General features: G+C 38.9%; 1 protein-coding gene across 1 annotated transcript in view; it reads left to right on the plus strand.

Annotated features, from left to right (window-relative positions):
- CEP120 (centrosomal protein 120) overlaps nt 1-21,949 on the plus strand; it is an 82,407-nt gene that overhangs the window by 55,758 nt on the left and 4,700 nt on the right. Inside the window, exons 18-19 of the mRNA XM_054032986.1 lie at nt 3,437-3,559; nt 10,524-10,622. Of these exons, the coding sequence (XP_053888961.1) occupies nt 3,437-3,559; nt 10,524-10,622 (222 nt within the window). The remainder of the gene's footprint in view (nt 1-3,436; nt 3,560-10,523; nt 10,623-21,949) is intronic.

The following is a 21,949-nucleotide window of genomic DNA, read 5'->3' on the forward strand; positions in this document are numbered from 1 at the left end:
TAAAATTCATTAATATTAGTAAATGTGATGAACCAGAAGACACGCTAATTAATTAGTAAAATATTAGTTGCCAATGAATGGCCCATATACAGTAACTCCTCACTTGAAGTTGTCCCACTTAACTTTGTTTCATTGCTAATCAATTAGGGACCATACTCATTTAAAGTTGCGCAATGCTCCACTCTTACGTTTTTTGACTGCCTGCTTTCTCCACAGCTGGCAGCCTCCCTACGGCCCCCTCCCCTCCCAGCACCTCCCGCCCGCCGGCAGACTGTGGCTCAGCGCTTTTCCCCCTCCTCCCCCCCGCGGCAATCAGCTGGCTTGTGGTGTTTTGGAGGGAGGGGGAAGGAGCGAGAACTCGGCGTGCATGCTCCCCCTTCCTCCCCTGCCTCCCGAATGCGGCAAGCCAGCTGATTGCCGCTGGCAGGAGGGAGGGGGAGTCCTCACTCCTCCCCCCTCCCTCCTGCTTCCAAAACGCTGCAAGCCAGCTGATTGTCCCAGCAGAAGGGAGGGGGGAGGAGCAAGGACTTGGCGCGCAGGCTCCCCCAGCCTCCCGAACGCGGCAAGCCAGCTGATTGCCCTGGGCAGAAGGGAGAGGGGAGGAGCGAGGACTCGGCGTGCCTCCCCACTCCCTCCCCTACGCGGCAATCAGCTGGCTTGCGGCGTTTAGAAGGGAGGGGAGGGAAGGGGGAGGAGCCAGGATGCAGAGAGGGAAGTAGAGGGGGAGGAGATGGGGGGTGGGGAGGAGAAGAGGTGGGTCAAGGGTTGGGGATTGGGGGAAGGAGTGGAGTGGGCGGACTGAAGGTTGAACCCCCCACCTCTGGTGCTTGCAGAGTAGGGGAAGCTGCCCTGGAACCTAACCCCACCCCCCATTTACATTAATTCTTATGGGGAAATTGGATTCGCTTAACATCGTTTCACTTAAAGTTGCATTTTTCAGAAACATAACTACAACGTTAAGTGAGGAGTTACTGTATTTTTTTCCTCAGCAGAGTAGTATAGTGCTGACCACCTTCCATTGTCCTTATACCACATACATCATACCTATCAGTCCCCCTGAAATTCACAGTGAACAAGCTTGCTCATTGCATCCTGCTGGCATTCACACAGGCTTACACCAATTGGATTCCTCTTCCACCCCACTTGCTGGATCTTGACATTTTGGTTTTGTTACAGCAGTGTGTCCCCAAATTTGCCCAACCTAGTGCATTGCTTTCAAATTGTGCTAGTGCAAATTTGCCTGGATACATTGATTGCTTAAAGACCAAGTGCTGTCTTGCCCCAATGACACTGCCAGTGACCTGATGTTGATATAAAGGAATAATTCATGCTACTCAGTTTCCTTCAGATAGGTATCAGTGATTTTAGTAATTAAAGAATGACATACCAAAAAATGCTTCAGTACATTCCATGCTTCCAGAAATTTTTATGGCTCTTCAAATAAATGTAACCTAAAGCATGAAAAACTAAGAAAGCTTTTGCCTTTTCTTTGCCTAAAGTTGCAGCGAATGGGAGATGAAAAGTCTGGCCCATAGTATCTTTATTGTTTAGTGCCAGCTAACTGAATCTGGACAGCTGTAACCCCATGCAGGATCTTCATATCCACTAGTGTGGGCTTCTTCATTTTTCTGACCTATTAAAAGGCCTATCTTTGTGTCTTCATACATTTGCCTATTTAAGATAGTCGTAGTTTAAATTCTTGATTTTCATGCTTGAAGAATTCTTTCAGAATACCATTTTAAATGATTGTCATGCAGTGTATGGTGGGTGAAGGTGAGCCCAATCATTTTCAAGAATGGCTATTTGGGTTGTCTTCTTTGAACTGTTCTATTTGAGACCTACTGAATAACGGAATCCTGTTTTGTTTTTGACAGCTATGTATATTGTTTTTGTAACACTTCCCAATGGCAGAGTCTCATTGACTGTTTGCACAGCATAGGCATCTATTCTGAGTTTGGTTGCAAGAGATATATGTCCACATTTCTTCTGGAAGTGAGTCTCAGGTCTTGGAAAACAAGCAAGGGATTAGACATTTGGTGCAAATGTTTTTAGCATTACAGGCATTTCCTCACAACTAAGCCAGTTAGTTGCCTTGTTGATGGTCAACATATATATGCCATATTTACGAAGGAATTAGCAGGAATAAAAAGAGAGATGGTATGTTAGCTGCCTTACTTTTACAGTACAAATATGATGAATTCTTTTCAAATGGCGTAAATGAGAATGACTGGAACCTAAATGTCTCCGCCTTGTGGGTTTTTTTGTTTGTTTGGTTTTTTTGGAAGTACTACTGTCTTCTGATAATATTTCTGTACAAAATAATGGACAGTTTTAAATGTTGGATACCAAAATGTGTTGAGCAAGTGGGCCCAAATAAATAGATGTTTTAATGCAACAATTTCATGCCTTTAACCAAAATGAATAATTTCCCCAATATTAGTCCTAAACTGCTAAGCTAAAAAGAGAACCCATGGAGAGAGTTATATTTACATGTTAAAAGTGAATTAAAATCCAACAGTTAGAAATGCTTCATTTCCACTAATGAAGTGGACTGTGTTATCGAAGTGAACCAAGTTAGTTATCTAATTGAATAATTTTCTAACAAACTAACTTGTATCATTATTTTATGTACTCCTTTTCCCACTAGATAATTGAAACTGTTTTGCCAGGCATTTACATTTCCAATCTGGAGTATTGAAAGTGCTAGTTACTTTAAGATATGACTTGCATAGTTCTTTTGATGGAGTGATATGGTCATACGTTGGTTAAGACAGCATCTTTGAAATTATCCATTTTTATCTAGAAACCAAAAATCCTTTCTTCCTGCAACTCTGCAAGTATACTGTGAGGGCAAAGGTTCCTAACATTTAAGTAATTTATCACTGAAGTCTTGCTGCTTCAGCCTTTTAAATCATTATTTGGCTAACCAAAATATTATTTATTTCCTCTTCCAGACATTCCTGGACAAGCTATACTGGTGAAGTTGAGTCAATAGTAAAAACTTCATATAGAAGATACGAATATAGCTGACTTTATATTTAAAAAAAAAAAAAGCCATGTGTACAAACTTGATGATAAAAGTGCATTTTTGGTTGTAATTCTATAGAATTACAAAGTCTCACTTGAAAAATTTGAACAGCTATATTTATACATTTTAGTTTTTATGTCAGAGGGAAATAGAACTTTCTTTCCTGTGTAGCCAAAACTATCCTTAAACATTATTTCTGTTATGCTCTCTGTATATCCCATAATCAAGAATTCATTACTTATGAATGTGAAGCTTTCAGTGTCTGTTTTATATCAGTTACTTGACTGAAATAAAATGTTAGGTCCAGGGGCTAATTTAAGTTCTGTGACTCATTCATCCCCGTGAATGTGTTTTATTGTTAAATTAATGTATTCTAATGGATTTCATATCTGGGTGTTTTTAATGTAGTTTTATGAAGCAGAAAACAAGTATAAAATTTTGGAAAAGGAGTTCCAGCAGTACAAGGAACAGCAATGCAGCAAACCAGAAATCCGGTTACAATCAGAAATAAATCTTCTCACTTTAGAAAAGGTACTTTTGGACTTTACTAACCTTCCATAATGATGTTCTCATTATTAATGAAGATGAAAGAATAATCTGTTTTCAAGATGAAGTGGGTTAATCTCCATTTTTTGTCTCTTCCAACAGTTCTTCAGCCACTAAATATTTAGAACCTATTTGTAGGTGAAACTGATCTTGTGGAATAGTCTTATATAACCTTTTTGACAGTTTTTGACTATTAGAAGTCAACATTTGACAACAATTACCACATTTATATCCAGTTCTAAGTACAGGGGGAAACTGTATAAACTTACATACCACTTGGAAAAGGCTTATGTTTTAATGGCTACCACTGTAGTTAGAATTGGGGGGGACTCTGAAGAGCAAAACCTGGGGAGAAAAATAATTGAGGGTTTTGAATTTCCTAGCTTTTGTTAAAGTAAGTTTTTAAGATGGATATTTCACTATTACTTTTTAAAGAGTGTCCAGAAAGAAGTCCCCTGTTTGTTTACAAAACAGAAACAACATTTGTTTTAGCAATAACTACCCCCATTCAACTTCTTCAATGAGTTTCAACCCTAGATAGAATGGCACCACAACTAGGAGTGAGAGGGTAGTTTTAGTCTGTGTTCATTTGGTTCTTTGCATTCTTGCTTGACTACCAGTGAGAGTGTGCATTTCCCATCTGGACATTGTTACAGAGATTTTAACTGAAGCCATCAACTTATTTTAAATGGGTCACTGAACAGTGGTCATGTAGTGACTACTTTATTTTACTACTGACTTGAGCTTGTTTCTAAGAAGCAGTGACCATATCATTGCTAATCCACTGAACCATCCAGCCCCAGATATTGTTATCAACTCAAGCCAGTGATCCCTATTTTTCCTGCCATGGTGGTATGAGTTGGGTCAGACTATGAATTTTTCTCTGTGGTTCACATACTTAAAAAGTGAGAACAGAGATTTATGCACACACATAATTCAGTGTATGTTTTTTGCCTTCAGACCATAAGCCCCGTTTTTGAAATTTTTGGCCTTAAATGTTTACATTTGTTTTTCATAACCAGTTTCATTTGAGATCCCCGAAGACTGAATGGTAAATAATTGTGTTATTAAAAACTATAAATCTCACTCAAAAGTTGTGTTTTAATGTTTAGGACTACTTGGGTGGAACACTTACCCGTTCCCAGGATACAACATAACAGGCACTCAAAATTAACAGGCATCAAATTAAGACCCATAGGATTTATTTATTTATTTATTTAATATGTTATACAATTAACCTATGAGACTTGCTGCCATAAGATTTTGGGGGTAGATAGCTTAGTAAATATTAAAAGAATTAGCCTATCATTTCAGAATTAAAAATATGACTTACTACTGACTGAAGTCTGGAAGAATTTAATAGGGTAATGGCAACATACTTAAGTGTATTACTTCAGAAGACGTTGTAAATGTCTTCCATATCTGAGAGAAACAATATAGATGAGATAGTAATATCTTTTATTGCCCTGACTTTTGTTGGTGGAAGAGACAAGCTTTCGAGCTTCACAGAGCTCTTCTTCAGGTCTGAAAAAGGTAACAAAATACAAGGTGGGCAGATTAAGAATAAGGCTGTCTACATTACAGTTTTTGTCAGCATAATTTGTCACTCAGGGCTGTGAATAAATCCACTCTCCTGTATGACATAAGTTACACTGACATAAGCACTGGTGTGGACAGCGTTATGTTGGTGGGAGAAACTCTCCTGCCAATATAGTTTCTGCCACTTGCAGGGTCTGGAAAAGTTAAGCCAACAGACAAGCTCTCTTCTGTCCGTTTAGGATGGCTACATTAGAGAGTTTACAGCGGTACAACTGCATCGGTGCAGCTGCACTGCTGTAAACTCTCTAATGTAGCCAGGGTTTAACATGGGGCAAGAAACCACTTAAAATGAAGCAGGCAATTAACACCTCTGCAGTCATAGCACAAAAGAGGGTTAGCAGGTTACAGATTTTTTTAATGAGTCATAAAACCAGTGTCTCTGTTGAGACCATGTTTTTTTAAGTGTCTAGAAGACATTTCAATTTAAGTTTCCCGGTTAGTCTTTTGAAGGTGTCATGCAGGTTTCCTTTGAGAGCAAGGACTGAGAGGTCATAAATGCAGTGATGGCTTTGTGAAAAGGTGTATTTGTCTTTCATCATTTTTCTGTTCATTTGAGTGTGTAGTGACATGGGTGAAATCAGACTAGCTGTCGCTGGGGCATTTGATGCACTGGATGATGTTGTGGGAGTTATTGATCATCATAGCAGTGAGGTATGTCTGCAGGTTTTACATATGTTATGGAAGTGTCTGGTGCCCCTTTGAGTTGATGTATCCTGGTCTGTGGGGAGCTTACTTCTGATGACAATGTTGGTGAGGTTGGGGGCGTTGTTCGAAAGCCAGAATTGGGGGTTGGGAAACATTTCTTTCAGGATGTGGTTCCCTTCAAATATGATTGTAATTGATACTTGCTATGGATTCCAGTGTGGGGTTGTAGGTGACCATTAGAAGTATGCAGTGGTGGGGTGGTTTTGTTTTGTGTTCTCCCCCTGTATTGAAGCAGGTTCTCTCAGGGTATTTGGGTGATCCATTTTTTTGATGTGATCTACTTCTCTGATGGAATGTCCTTGTTTGAATGAATGAAAGGATATCTCCATTCATTCAATCTCCTAGAACTGGAAGGGACCTTGAAAGGTCATCGAGTCCAGCCCCTGCCTTCACTAGCAGGACCAAGTATTGATATTTGCCCCAGATCCCTAAGTGGCCCCTTCAAGGATTGAGCTCTCAACCCTGGGTTTAACAGGCCAATGCTCAGGTGGTTTTAATTGCATTAAGGCTATATCTCGGACTTTCTCCTTGGAGCATGTTCTGTGGTTCCCTGGCTATACATAATGGTGTGTTCCGGTAGTTACTAGATCTGTGAAGGTAAATGTGGAGATCCATCTGTTTCTTCTGCATAGTCATCTCTAGGGTCTTGATTGTTGAAGCTGATTTTGGTATCCAGGAAGTTAATGGTCATGTGGAAATATTCTAGAGAGAGTTTGAAGGATGGATGGTGGTGGTGAAGGTGAAGTTGTAGAAATCTGAGGGAGTTTAAGTAGTCTGTCCAGAGGATGAAAATATAATTGCTTAAGTATATCATTGGTTTCATGGTGCATGTGTCCAGAAATTCTTCTTCAAAGTGACCTATGAAGGTTGGCATATTGGGGAGCTATCCTAATTTCCATGGTTTGGACAAAGTGTTTGTTATTAAATGTATGGTAGTTTATGGTTGAGTATGAAATAGATGTGTTTGGGGTGGATATCTGAGGGTTGTCCATTTTCTACTAAATACATGAGGCAGGCAGCAATGCTGTCATTGTGAGGGATGTTGGTGTATAGGAGGTGAGACCATAGTGGTAAAGTCGGTGGTGTTAATGTTGCAGAGTTTCTGGAGGAAACAGGCTCTTTGTGTGGGGAGTGGTTTGAGGATGGTATCTGAGAGTCCTAATATTTCTTCAGTAAGAGTGCCATGGCCAGATATGATAGGTTTGTCTGGGTTCCCTTGTTTTTGTATTTTGAGAAGCATGTAGATGGTCCCTGGGGTGGAGGTTGATGATGTAGATATTCTCTTGGAGTTTTTTGGGGAAGGATTTGTTTATATCCTTAAATTCCTGTGGGCATTGTGGTATGAAGTAGTCTTTAAGTTCTTAATAGTTGGTGTATTCTGAGAGAGAGTGGTTGGCCTCATTGAGATGTTCATTGTGGTTGTCTGCTGATTTGATCACGATTTGGTGGTTGACCTTCAGGGACTATATAGCAGTCCTCTTGATGGTTGAGAGCATGTAATGTTTAAGGAGTTCAGTTTTGTTTTTTGTTTTTCCTGAAGCAATCAATGCAACAAGCAAGTGTGTGGTTTTGTCCACTGGGGGATGTCCAGTCAGATGATTATTGTTTTTTTCCCTTGTAACTGTCGATGGGGATGTGTTCGTGTGGGTGGTGTCATCTTTGAGGAAGAATTCTTTGAGACTGAGGGCTTGTCTTCACTATGGGGGTAAATTGACCTAAGTTACGCTACTCCAGCTATCTGAATAACGTAACTGGAGTCGATGTAGGTTAGGTCAACTTACCCCAGTGTCTTCATTGCACTGCTTCGATGGGAGACGCTGTCTGGTCGACTTCCCTTACTCTTCTCAGAGCTGGAGTTGACCAGAGAGCGCTCTACCATCGGTTTAGCGAGTCTTCACTAGACCCGCTAAATCGATCCCTGCTGCATCGATTGCAGCAGCATCAGTCTCCCCATAGTGAAGACCAGCCTTGAGTGAGCGAAAGGGTTCTTCTAGTTCTTCCACATGCTTGTGACAGAGCAGAAGCTCAATCCTTTGGAGAGTCTACATAATTCAACTCTGTTTAGTGATGGTCTTGATAGATTGATGATGTTGGGGTGTCAGGTAGTGTCTTGTGGTGAGTCCTGCTGCTGTGGTTTCTCCTGGAGGTTGTGTTCTATGGATTGTGGAGTTGTAGTCAGTTCCACTTTTTGGTTTTGTGTTCGATGGCTGTCATAAAGTTTTTTGATAGTTGCTTTGGATTTCCTGCATTATAGGTTTCCTGATTTTTTTTTTTTTCCCTCCCCCCCCCCCCCCCCCCCCCCCCCCCACCTTCGGTTCTGTGGGAGCATCTGATGATTTCTTCTTTGAGGTGGAATTATGTGAGAGGTAGATGTGTCTTTATTTTTTTTCTGAAGTTCTTATGCAGAGCTGTTCAGCATATTTAAAATTGTATGTAGCGGCCAGAGGTTTATGGTTGGTGAGTCTTCTGGGGATGATGATTTGTTTCTTGCATTTGCTCAGGCAGTAGCTCTGGCTGTTAAGTTTGGCTTCCTTCTCTTTCATGTTGTGGAGTTGCCATTACATTTCTGAAGTATTTAACATTTGCTAGTTTGAGGTAGGATAGCCATGCTAGATAGCATATCCTAGCTCTCTTACCAAAATGTAATTATTTTTTAAATTTCTGCAGCTGAATTGTAGTATAAAGTTTAATACTTCTGTATATCATGATAAACTTTTCTGTGAAAAATGGAGATGATTCATAATTCTAAAGCATTGGCATTTCACATTTACCTTTCATTTTCTTTGTCGGAGTTGTATTCCATGCCTAGAACAGGAATAGTCAGGAAAAAGATTGAACTATTTTATATTTGAACCATGTCTTGTCACAGATCCTAGAGAGCACTCCTGCTTGGCCACCCACTAGGACTGCTCTGAGGTGACTCCAAACCTCTATTGCTGTGGATCCCTGGGATGTTTCTAGCTCCTGGAGCCTGAACACAATCCAGCATTGCCCCAATCTTGAGGTCGTTATGCACATTCTCAAGGTGCAGACCTTCTGTCTGACACCTTCCTCTACATGTTGGAATCTGCTGTCCAGCCGCCAAGCCCCTCTGCGTTCAGCACTGGTCCCAGACTCCCTAGTACTTAAACACACCCCTCTCCCAGGACTCTACCCCAACAGATGTGAAGCTTCTGGTTTACAGTTTAACTCTGTCAGGGCACGCAGTAGTTGTGAAGCTGTCAACACACACGTTGCCTCGTCTTACGTCTTTATGCTCTTTTTATTTAGTAGATAAAGCACAGGAGAATACAGGTCATACAAAACAATAAAACATCTTAATCACAGTGTCCCTCACTAGCTGCTCATTCTTTTGGGAGTCTTTGAGGGATCCATCTGTATTCTGTCAGGCAAGCAGACTGGCAAGGACCTCCCCCTCTCCCCCCCCCCCCCCCATGGCATACTCTGTCCCAGCAGCAGCCTTCCTCATCTTAATCTGGTGCAAAAAGGCTTTCTCTCTAGTTCCCCCATGTGAGTGCCGTTATGGGGTGCTACTGGTGTTTACCTGCTTCTTTTAGTTTTCCTGGCAACTTTCCATTTCTCTCAAACATCTGTTAACCCATGGTGGAGCCATATATGTAGGCTTTCCATGACACAATAATTTTGTGATACAATTTTACAAAATCATTCACAATTCAGAAATGATAAAATTAGACATTCTGTTTGTAATACAACTTGTCAGATCAGATGAGAGAGAATTTATACTGAAACCTGGACAGATTTTCTGTTACCGCTTAATTAATAAAACTCCAAACTCTGTATTGGCCATAGTAATTAACTTGGTTCTTAGTTTGAGACATTGAGGCAGTGCATTCCTGAAAATTAGCCAAGTTGGCTTTAATGCAGGTATAACAGATTGCTTAGTGCATATAAAAATAAATATTTTTGATATGACCACTGGAGCCTAGTTGCCTTCGTATATTTTAAATATAGCCTGAACAAGTATTTGCCTATAATTGTAATTTATCTCTTACCATGTTTTACCATTCTAATGTAATCTTCAAATATTTGTTTAGTTTTATGTCTTTATCAATGGTAAGTTAAACAACAATAGTTTTGCAACGTTCTAGAGCAAATTTGCCTGTGTATAGAGGATAACCATGAAACCTAGGCCAGCTTTCCTGATTTCCTCCTCTCTCCCCCTCCTCCCACCCCCGCCACAATCAAAGGTCCAAATTCTGCCCTCTGAGACCTATATTTGCTTTAGTAAGCTACCTACACCTCTAAAGGCAAGATTTGGCCCTAAGAGTTTAGAGTGCCCCTTAAACTGGAATGGTAACAATTAGAGCTTATTATAGAAAAATTAATGTGTTTTTCACCGCTTTGAGGCTCTTTTAAAAAAAGTTTACATTAGCTGTCTTGGGGCTAAGACTAATCTAGTTCTTTTTTGTATAGACTGCTAGACAATAAAAATAAGCCTATATTTTAAACAAGAAAATGTTCATGTGTCATAATATTTACATTAAATTACATAACAGCTTTAGATGATGTTGTATGTTATACTGCATAAGCGCTTTTCTTAAACGGACTCTTTGTATATATAATTTTTCCATGATTGTTACCACTAGTATAGTGTTTCAGCTGATATGATTTTAATCACCATAAGGTTGAACTTGAAAGAAAGTTGGAATCAGCTACCAAATCAAAGCTGCACTACAAGCAACAGTGGGCAAGGGCTTTGAAAGAACTTGCAAGACTAAAACAGGTATGTAAATAGGGTAGAGCACATGCACAATAAGGATGAAGTAGTCTTTTTCTTTGTGTTCCTATGGTAAAAACTGTTTATTAATATTATGTGCTGGTCATGCCTGCTTTTGTTGCATATTGATTTCCATTATAACTGCCAGTGTATGTTTAAAATGGTCAAAACTTTCCTAAACAGTCAGCTTTGGGCTGGAATTTTTTTGCAACTGGGCTTTGTCTGACAGTGATTTTTAGCAAAATCTCTTCATCTATTTTTTGACTGTAGGAAAAATGGAAAAATATTTATTTCCCAAAGTTTAAAAAAAAATTCTGACTACACTTATTTTTAAAATAACAAGGATACAGAACAACTGGCTAAAGTTTGGAACTTAAACTTGGACATAATTCTCATTGTAGACCAGGGCCTTTGCTTGGCTTGGAACTGGGGTGATTTAAAAAAAGAAAAGTCACTTCTGGGGATGCTCAGTAAGCATCTGCTGGAAAAAGTCAAAAAATAAAAAAGTTACCATGGTTTATCTTGGCCATGGTGCACATCCTGTTTTATATTTTATGCCAAAAACTGCAATATTTAACATTTAACCATATTCAACACTGAACCAGAAAAACAAGAATGAAAAATGCAATGCATGAATAATGCAGTTGAGTGAATGTCGCTGTTAGAATCTAAACTGGCATTTCTTCTCTTTTACACTCTAACTTTAATTGTGCAACCTTAACATTGCATTCAGGACTGCTTTAAGAAAATCTAGAATGTCCCATGCAAAGTCATTCAATAGTCGGGAGAAACAGAGCGTTGATTCTGAACCTGCGCCATCACCACTAGCTGCAAAATCAAAAGAATTACTCAGAAAACTTCTTTGCTGCCCAACCTCTTATGGAATTTGCCCCAAATTCCTTTACAATGTCAAATGAAGGGTAGAGGTATAAATCGTGTGTCCAGAAGTACTGTGCAGTTGGGATGTAGACTTTGTAATAGTGGATGGAGATTTCCTGCTTAAACAGGAAGTGGCTACCTACAATATGCCTTATCTAGAGTTTTGTTTTAGTTGAATATCTTATTTTCCAGGTGTCTCAGGTTATGATGTCATAGCACTGTCAGTATAAAGTTTGTACGCCATATTCTGTAGTACTGGAACATGAGCAATAAATACTCTCTTGCATTTTAATCTGTTCCTAGTGGGGATGAGGCGCCCGTGTATCTGAGGATCCATTGTAGATTCATGTTTGGCAGTATTAACTGAATTAAACCTTGTTGCATTAGTCTCTGTTTTTTTTTTGTTTTAATTTTCTGTATTTTCCAAGAGAAAAGTAACTGAGGGTAAAAATTGCTTGTGTGTTTAAATACTTTTTAAAAAAATTTTAATGCTTACAAAGTCTACATCCTAACTGTGTGGTGTGTTGAATGAAGTGTAGGGGTAAAGTACCCATCTTTGCTGCCGCTGCTGTTGGTTAGGAGGTCAGTTTGTTTTTGTGTTTTGTTTTTTGCAAAACTGACTTAACAGGCATCAGTACATCAGTTTACACTCTGACAGCTATATGGTCATAAAGAATACTTAGGCCAGATTTTTAAAGGTATCTAGGAGTCTAAATTTCATTTGCAAAAGGGATTTAGGCACTTGGGAGCCAAAAATGCCACTGTCAATAGGATTTTGACTCCCAAATGCCTAAATCACTTTTGAAAAATTAAATTTATGCTTCTAAACCAGTTAGGTATTTCAGTGTGGTGTACTGCAACACCTACATACTTTTAAAAATCTGGGCCTTAGCTTTTAAAAAAAGATAGAATTTGTAGAATTTTGCAGAATACAGCAAACTTAGAGAGATCCGGAAATCACAGGTTATACGATTTTTTTCCTGTCTCTGAATTTTCCCATCAGTGATGCCAATAGAGGGGTTTTTTTGGTTGGTTTGTTTTTGTGGATTTTTCTGTTTGTCAGTGAGGCATTTAAAATCTCTCTCAAGCAAACATGTAGCTGCAGTTCCTTCATCCTCAGTAATATATATACATGCCAGTATATTATTTTTCCTTTACCTACTGCCTTCTATAAATATGGCTTGTGCTTGCAATAATTTAAGATTCTGTAAGCACTTCCGTTAGGTACGGTCAAACACACTAGAAAAAGCAAGAACTTTACCAATCCCTAGATCGAAACAAAGCCTAATACATTTAAAGATTGAGGGTTCAGACAAAGGTCTTCATGTTTTCATACTCCATCTTCACCCCTGTTTCCCATCCTTTTTTTGCTTTATGGAAGGACTACTTTTCGAGGAGAGACACTTCTAATTCACTCCAGCATTAGGGACACTCTTCACAGAATAAGTGAGAACCTCAGCTCCCTGAATCCAAATCTGATTCAGCAGGACCCAATAAGTCTTTGGATTATGTTCCCCTGCTTTTCCATTTCAAGGTTTTGAAGTGTATGATCCAGGTTGCAGTATAAAAACTGCCTTTCCTGTTTTTCCATAAGATTTGCAGTGGCATGAAAGGAGCTCTAATCTCCTAGGAATATAGACCCCCAGTTATGAGGAAAAGCAAGAAGAGAGGGCTAACTCACTCTTTCCTGCAATATTAGAGATTTTTCTTAGCAGGATCTAGCAGAGACATCACTAAAGAATAGGCCAACCAGTTTCTCTTAGAAAATGTACATCTGTGGATTGGAAAGGAAAGTCTACTGGATTGGGAAGGAGGAGCTAGCTAGCTATCTGGATATGTGCTCAAAAGGAGACCCCGTTTCTCAATACGGGAAGGGATAAGCAGGATGCTGCTACTTCTCTACCTCTCCTTTCCTTCCCCCGTGAAGAGAAAACACGATCTAATGGATAACTGAAGCTTCAGGAAGGTCCTTCAATGAGAGTCCGATGGTCTTGTTGGGAGGAGAGGAGAAATTTGGGTGCTAATCAAGGAGGGATATGGAGCCTAAGGCATTGTCATCGTCAAAATCTTTGGATAAGCCAATCAATTTGAGTGCCCAAATCTGAACTCAATGAATTTGAGATCCCAAATTCTCAATGCTCTTTATTTATAACTTACAGATAAATCAAAGAAATTAGCGCAATGTATATTTGATAATAGCTAGAAAATCAAAGGTTCAGTTTTACGTACTGTCCTCAGATTGTTTTTCTTTTTGTCTAATTATTGTAGGGGTCAGAAATTGGCCCATAATATTTCTGAAATACACCTCTACCCCAATATAACTCTGTCCTCAGGAGCCAAAAAATCTTACCGCATTATATCGAACTTGCTTTGATCCACCGGAGTGCGCAGCCCCGTCCCCCTGGAGCACTGCTTTACCGCATTATATCCGAATTCGTGTTATATCGGGGTAGAGGTGTGCCTATGCACAACAGGGTGATCATTTGCCTCTCTAATCTTTTCACACCAGAGGCTGGATTTTCCCAAAGGAAGCACCAAAATGTCCTGTCTGGTTTTTTCATTTATTTGTTTTCCCTTAAAGGCTTTTTAGATTCCTGTTAGATGCATTTCACCTTCAGTTCACTGGTTCAAGTCATGCCAGATGGGTAGTGACAAAAACCATCACTAGATGATAAGTTTGGTAACTTTAATGGTTCCAGTCCAGGACCATCTGAAGCCCTTGTTAGACATCTGAACCATTTAAATGAATGGACATTAAGACCAAATTGTACTCCCCTAAAACTTTATCCCTGAAAGCAGTCCACTTAAAATTAGATGGAGGCTTTTTTGTGGGAAATATAATATTAATGCTTATGCTACTATTGTTAATGCTGTACTTATTCTATTGATAAATAGGATTTTAGGCAATCTGGCACTTTAAATTCAGTTAAAAAATTAAAAAAGCAAAACTGATCAGAAACCCATGGACTGTGTCTGAATATAAATTTGGAAATTTAGTTGCCTTCAGGAATTCCACATCAGCTTTAGTTCAGATGATTTGTGCAATTGCAATAGTTCATCCAATTTCTTGTTTAAATTGGATTAGTACCATATTAATTTTGTGTTGCCTTGGGTGAATAGCCACAGGGTTGTAATCTGTGCCAGTAATTTGTCACACCAAAGCCCTCTGGAGGACTATACAAAACATTTGTGTAGTGAGGATTAGACGTTGAAAACCATATCTTAGATTGTTAATAAATGTTAATGACAAAACCCAGCTGGTAAGTCTTGGAAATGAGATCTAATGCTTTGTGCCCATTGCCAAAGAACTGTTTAAACAGAGATTTCCATTACTCAAAGGTGACCTAGTACAGTCAATTTATGAAATAAAGAAGCATAATCAACTGGCTGAGTATTTAGCAAAATGTTCTGTTCTTCTGATTTTTCAACTTTAAAAGTCCATGTTTCCTTAATTATAGCATTTTATTTTTCTTTGTGAATTAGTCATGTTAGAACACTGCTGTGATGGCTTTATATTCTGTAGAAAATGAAGTTTTGTGCATTGTAACTTTGAAAATAAATTTTGTGTGGACATTAAAAGGAAGAAATTCTTAATTTCTCTCTATCTGGAATTTTTGGATAATAAAACATAATACCAGTTATAACTAGAGAAAGGCCTGAAGCACATCCTGACTTTTGTGACATAGGCTCATCTTTAAGTATGAAAACTACAAAATCACACATTTTAATGGATTTGATCATGGTGTATAAAGTTTATAAAATATTCTGAAAATCTACAGACTCTATTACAAGGCCCCCCAGATCTTTCTCCCTCATGCCCATTCCCTTTTTTCCTTGAAGGTATTTACTGTAATTTTTTATTTGTACTGTTTAACAAAATGTTTTACTCAAAAATAAGACAAAATGTTCAAAAATCTGCACATTTGGTGCATACGCATGCACTTTTTTTTTCTTTACAATTCAAGGTTTTAAAATCTTGGCCTTTAAAATTTACCATCTAAGACCCAGATCCTGCAAAGATTTAGGCACATGTAATTTTACTCATGGAAGTAGAGCCATTAAAGTTAGTGGGACTACTTTATGTGCTGAGTTACACACATGCTTAAGACTTTGCAGGCTCGAGATGTAAAATTTAACAAATACTTGAGTGATGCAAGAAACCACTTTTTAAAAATAATGCAGCATATTACCATTGCAGCTGTAACTAGCAACGGTGTTGTCAATTTTGAAGGCTGATAATCTCCCTTTTCTGATCTTGAAAATTAACAAAAACAATGTTTATGCTTAAATTAGAATTATGTACATTTTGGGATAAGAGGTTTTATTGTAGGATTTAAGTCTCTTACCATGTTTGTACTCTATGGATTTGTTCAAAGCAGAACTGATGGATTTGTTTAAAACAACACAGACCTTATTGGCTGACATCAGCTCTATCTTGTCCAGCCTCCTGCTTATCCACTCAGAGTAATTAATTTGATTAATTTATAAGTAATTTAGCCAAGGATGGGATGTAAATCTTTGTTTAAAAAAAAAAAAAAAAAAAAAAACAGTTGGAGATCCAAGTCTTGGTTAAAAACTGTGTCTTGAAACCATCCAGGCCCTCCTACTGACTTGTCAGCTCTGGGTTATTTTCAGAAAACTTTACTTGAGTTCCTTAGCTTCAATCGTAACTTTTTTCCCACAGACTTGCATGGTATGTGTGAGTGGGAGAGTGAATAGTGGCTGCTATTTAGCCATTGTTTAGTCTAGTGTATGTATGTTTACATCTCCCCTTTGGATTTATAGGCAGCTATGGCAAAATAGATTGTACTCTTTTGATTGAAGAGCCTCTTAACTAGAGCACCTGGCGGCATGATGGGATTCTTTTACAATCTGATTATTTTTCTTTATTACTGATTATTTAATTAATGTTTAAATTACTGTAGTACCAAAGGCCCAAAATCATTATTTAGAGCCCCATTGTGAAAGGTACTGTGCAAACATTAAGAAGATTGCAAGCTCTTTGGGGCAGGAATGCTATCTCAAGACACACAAAGAAATGAAGGATTGGGGAAAAGAATACATCAGGCATAAATAATCAGACGATTGGCACATCTCTTGTTAACTATACATGTTTGGGTTTTGGTTTTTTTTCTTGGTGATGATAGGGGGTCATTGGTGGAGTAAGGAGGAATAGCAAGAGTGCAGAGTTTAACCTGAGGAAAAGAACATGGGGGGGAAAAGGAATAAATGATTATAGAGGGAGGAAAAGTGAAGGGAAGAACAGGACAGCATGGAACTCAGGGAGAGTGAGACGGTCAGTGTGAAGAGAGTGATAGAATGGTGCTGGATCAGATAACCAATGAACATTTAAAAAAAAGAATCACTTCAGCAAATACAAAATGTAGTTTGCTGACATCATGGGCATCTGGGTTTTCTGAGGTTACCTTATCCCATTGCTGCACTGGGAACTGTTGCTATTTGGTGGCCTGGTATACCTGACCAGGGGTACCTTCAGTTCAGAGGCACTATCAGCCTTCGTCTCCTACCACACTGCTGCTCCTCTGGCTTTTCTGCAGTTCCTGCAGCAGCTGTAGTTCTCTGCTCTGCGAGCAGATATTCATCTGAAGAAATATATTTCAGGAATGTTTCATACTTTTTCCAACCATTTAGTGAAACCAGTTAGACTGCTCCAGGGCTCAGTAACCATCTTCAGATTTTAAACTTCAAAATTTGATTATGTAATATAAAAATTACCCATCCAGGCAAAGTATCTGTCTAAGGCATACATCTTGCCACATGAGGAGAGCAACAGCTCAGTAAGCAACGAGTGCAGTTTCAGACCTGAAAATACTCTTCGGTTTGTCCTCAGGTTAGGAGTATTACAAATGGAATGCTAGGATGATCAAATACATTTTTTAAATGTATTAACCGTGCTATTTCGTTTAAAATAAATTGGTAGAGAACATAGGTGCTGGAACTCCGGGTGCTGGGGGTGCTTCCATACCCCCTGGCTTGAGATTTCCATTCTATACAAGGTTTACAGTTTGGTTCACTGGCTTTCAGCACCCCCCACTATACAAATTGTTCCTCAACCCTGGTAGAGGATATTTAATATTTGGATTAATCTTTGCATTAGTGTGTTACCTCAAAGTATCACAGTATAAAGTGGCAGTATAAATTTTTGCAGTGTCATGATTTCAGCAACGTAAAATTGAGACCTTTTTTCCTATTTCATATTAATATGTAGAAGATTTATACTGAAAATAGTTAACATTATAGAAACTGCAAAAATTTAATTTTGTTCTTGTTTTGTCAGTTCAGTGTGAATAGTATGTAATATAGATACTGTAAATGAAAGTGAGAATGCTACATCATTTTGTATATCTTTTCCTGGTTTCAGAAGATGGTTTTTCACTAATTTCCATTAAAATTGAAATAGTCCTACACAATAAACTACTTTTAGCACCAATGATTACGGAGCTTGTTGCATAATGTGTGATTGGAGGGAAAAAGTGGTTTTTGGTTATCTGAAAGACCCTTTGATAAAGGGCAGCAATTTTCATTACCAAATACGGATAAAGAATCTTTCCTTCACCCTCCCTTCCCAAAATCTGAGTTTTACAAAGGATCCATTCTTTTTGTGACCTCTGATCTGATCTAATACTAAATCTTAGCTTTGAATTGTATCCTACATAGTATGATTTTCACATACTGTATGCTAACTCTATCTGTATCAAACAAATAATGTATGTTCTTTGACATCTTTTTCCTTTATTGAAGGATTATATGGGGAGCTAGTTTCTGTTTATTCAGAATGTTACATAAATCACATTTTGTTTCTGAATGTTCAGCATACAGATTATGACAGACTGTAAAGGATTCAAAATAGCTATGTTGGGTAAATAATATTATGTAGTTTAGAATGTGGGTTTGCATTTTAAACTACATAATTACATTATGCACCATAAATTGTCATTGTAGTCTATGGGATCACTTCCCATGTCTTTTATATCCCATATCCACTTTTATGGATTTTTCAGGGGAAGATTGGTCTTAGATATTTGTGATAAAGTAGTATTGAAAAAGGAGAAAAGGACAATGCTAAAAATATAAGTACATGTTCCAGTGCCACATCTAGTCAGGTAATTCACATTATTGTTTTGTTTTGACCCTCTTAAGGTATAAAGATGCTTATTTTTTATTGTTTTTTATAATAATCTAATATAAACCCACAAAAGTAATGAAATACAGAATGACTTTGCAGTAAATATACCAGACTTGGTCTTCTACTGTGTGAAAGGATTGTATTGCAACAAATTTAGTTAAGATTTCCTTATCTGCTTAGATCAGAAATGTGTTGCACAGAAATTATACTGTAGCCAATTTACTAATCTTGACACTGCTGGGAAGTACTGTCCACAGCTGTCATTGGAGAAAAGATTCTTGGAGACCAATTCCCAGTTTGTATGGATAGGAGGCACTTCAGCATGCTCAAATTAAACTATCTCCAGAGCCACACTGCAGCAGCTCACTCTCTGTTCTCTGCCCATTTAGAAAAAATTGCTTTGTATAATCACCAATCAGCTCTGCTTCCACTTCCAGTGAAGCTTTGCTTCAGCCTGCTTGCAAGGCTGGAAGGCCTGATGCAACCCATCCTGCCAGGATGAAATGACCAATGCAGGACAAAGATAGTGTCATGTAGGCCTTGTTTCTCCACAAGGTCTCCCTCACATTGACCTCCACAGATCCCATTTGTGACTGCTATTCTGCTTGTCCCTCATTTGCGGCCCTTATAAATGGTCAGTAATTATTTTCTGCATCAAGAAACTTCTGGACATGGGGGCTGTTCCCCATTCCAACATAAGAGGACTTCCAGACTGTCTTTTGACTAAGAAAGAATCTAGAGGTTTCTAGCCTGTCCCTAGTTTGTATCCACCCAGCCTGAGATGACTCTGGTCCATCAACCTCAAAAATGTGTACTTTCACTTTCTAGCACACTTGAGTTTTCTTTGTTTGCTGTCAAAATGATACTACAAGCATGTTATCTTGCCTTTTGTCATGTCTTTGTTCCCAAGACACTGAAATTCCTGGTCATTGTACTCGCCAGCCTTAAATGGGAAAGTATCTGTGTATTGCATTACTTAGATAATCTCTGTATAATGTTTCTTCTTTTCCAAGTGCTTCCTAGGGCCCCAACATGGTTCTTTCAGTTCTCCAAAACCACAGTTTTATGCCGAACCTTAGCAAGAGCTTAGGCTTGCCTTTTGAGGAGCTTGGACCACCTAAGCACCAGGTCTTGTTCTCACCTCAAGCAGGTGATTCTCCTCGGTGACACATTCCACAAACTGAAGGACACAATCAAAATACTTCTGTTCACTCTATTCACAGCCCTCTGATGCTTTCTTCACCTTCCATGCCTCATGATATTGTGTGGTAATACAGATAATATTGTACGCAGACAGGCTTCACTCTTCAGACCTTTTTGCTCTTGTGAGGGGACTATCAAGAAGAGAACTTAAATTATATCACGTTTCCAGCTTGTTTGTTTGCTGAGATGGTGGACTTTTCCCAATAATCAACTTCAAGTGAAGTCTCCCCCAGAATCTCTCTCTCAATCTGAATCTTGAGAGAAACAAGTTTGAGGACCTGGGATACCCATCTGAGTTTCTTTTATGTGACAGGAGCAGCAGTAGAGAAGGATGTTAGTTGAAGTATAGTTGGACCTACGGACCATAGGATATTCCTTATAGAAATTCACTCCTTCCCCAGAATCCATAACAATCCTTTGGAACATAGCAACTGAGCAGCTTGTATTGCGATACAGGTTGAAAGAGGAGAGAGAAGGCCTTGGAGCTTTTCTCTTCAAAGACATTCAGAATTCTGATCTGGGCTGAAAGAACATCATAATGTCATTCTCCTATATACAAGAAACTTTCAACATCTGGGCTAGTTCTCAAGCCAAAGGAGTAGGGTTTAAACCAACAGGTTCTCTCCAGGGTCTTGGCCTTCTAGGAGACCCCACAGGTAGAAACAGCTGTACCCTACAGTCATAAAAATGGTCCAGTTGTTCCCAGACGCTGGGTAAAGATGGCTTGGTAGGTCAAATCTTCTCACTGCCGTGTTCAAGTGAGGTTCTTCTATACCTCTTTTTTTCATTGTTTAGGTAGTGTCAACAGGAAAATCAGGTGGGACTAGATTAAGTAATAATGGTGGTTGGGCATTCCACCTTTTAGTGGCAGCTGTTTCAAGGAGTTGTCTATCAAATCTCTTCAGACTTCCTGTTGTTGAGGGTCTTCTGAAAGACTACATGGTCATCTATTTGAACTCACGTTCCTAGACTCTGTCTAGAAACTGAGGCTGAAATTTCCGGATTTATTCTATTCAGATGGCGGATAATCTCCTGAAATCCAGTCAAAACTGTACAACCAAGGTTTAATACTGTCTCTGTATGCAGCCTTATTTCCTCCTTTTAGTATTAATCATAACACTGCCTTAATTGTAGACTGACTTTATTTTCTCTTTATCTCTTCTTTTCACAAAGGCTAAGCTGCTTGCAGGTTCAAGTGGGAGCACCAGGAGCTTTGAGGATATATGGAGAAGCACTGGATCCTCCTCTCCATATTTCTAAACTTCTGTGCAGTCAAGATGATCAGACCAGCCTTTTGGCTTCTTACATAGATGTAAATTTAATCTGGTCTTGCTGACTTTGTACCAGTCTCCATTTGAGCCCAGGATGATATGCTCATTGTTTGTTCTTACCATTGAAGTAACTTTTTCTTAGCCATTTACCTCTTCCTGCAGATTAAATGAGTTTGGAGCTTTAACCATTAAGGAGAACCTTTCCTACAGTTCTTCTGGACAAAAGTAGGATTGTGAACAACTCTGGAAGTTTTGTCCCAAGTGAACTGAGCCTTTCACATTAGGACGTTACTCTTCCTCTTTTTTGCCTTTTCTGTCCTACTGAAAGTTGCCTTTATTATGTGGATGCTGAGACCTACAAGTACTGTACCCTTCTACAGATTGTGTGCTCTGTTTCATATTGTGATATTTAAAAAAGTCATGGGCTCATGTCTTTGCCCCATTGAATTTAATAACAAATACCGCATTTCAGTAGGATTTTTCACTGTGTCCAGAGCCCATATACGGTAGCAAAATAGACTGACTGTCCTTTGCTCCAGTCTGCAAGTCAGTAGGGAAACTACTTCTGCTTTAGTAAGCAGATATTCATCTAGCCTGTAAATCAGCGGCTGGCTCATGGGAAGAGAGACATAGCCCTTTCATGAGGAAATTTGCAGGGCTGCAACCTGGTAGTTGCTTCATTCATTTACTAATCATTACAAAATCTGTTCTTTCCTTGTTGGACACTCTCTTCAGTTGCTGGCACCTACAGGTTGCTGTCCTTTCCTAATTCTTCTCTTCTTTTCTGCTTGCTAGTGGTGCCAGGACTGGTGAATTACATATACTGTGCAAAT

Source organism: Malaclemys terrapin, chromosome 6 (assembly GCF_027887155.1).
Source record: "Malaclemys terrapin pileata isolate rMalTer1 chromosome 6, rMalTer1.hap1, whole genome shotgun sequence".
Taxonomy (NCBI): Eukaryota; Metazoa; Chordata; order Testudines; family Emydidae; genus Malaclemys; species Malaclemys terrapin.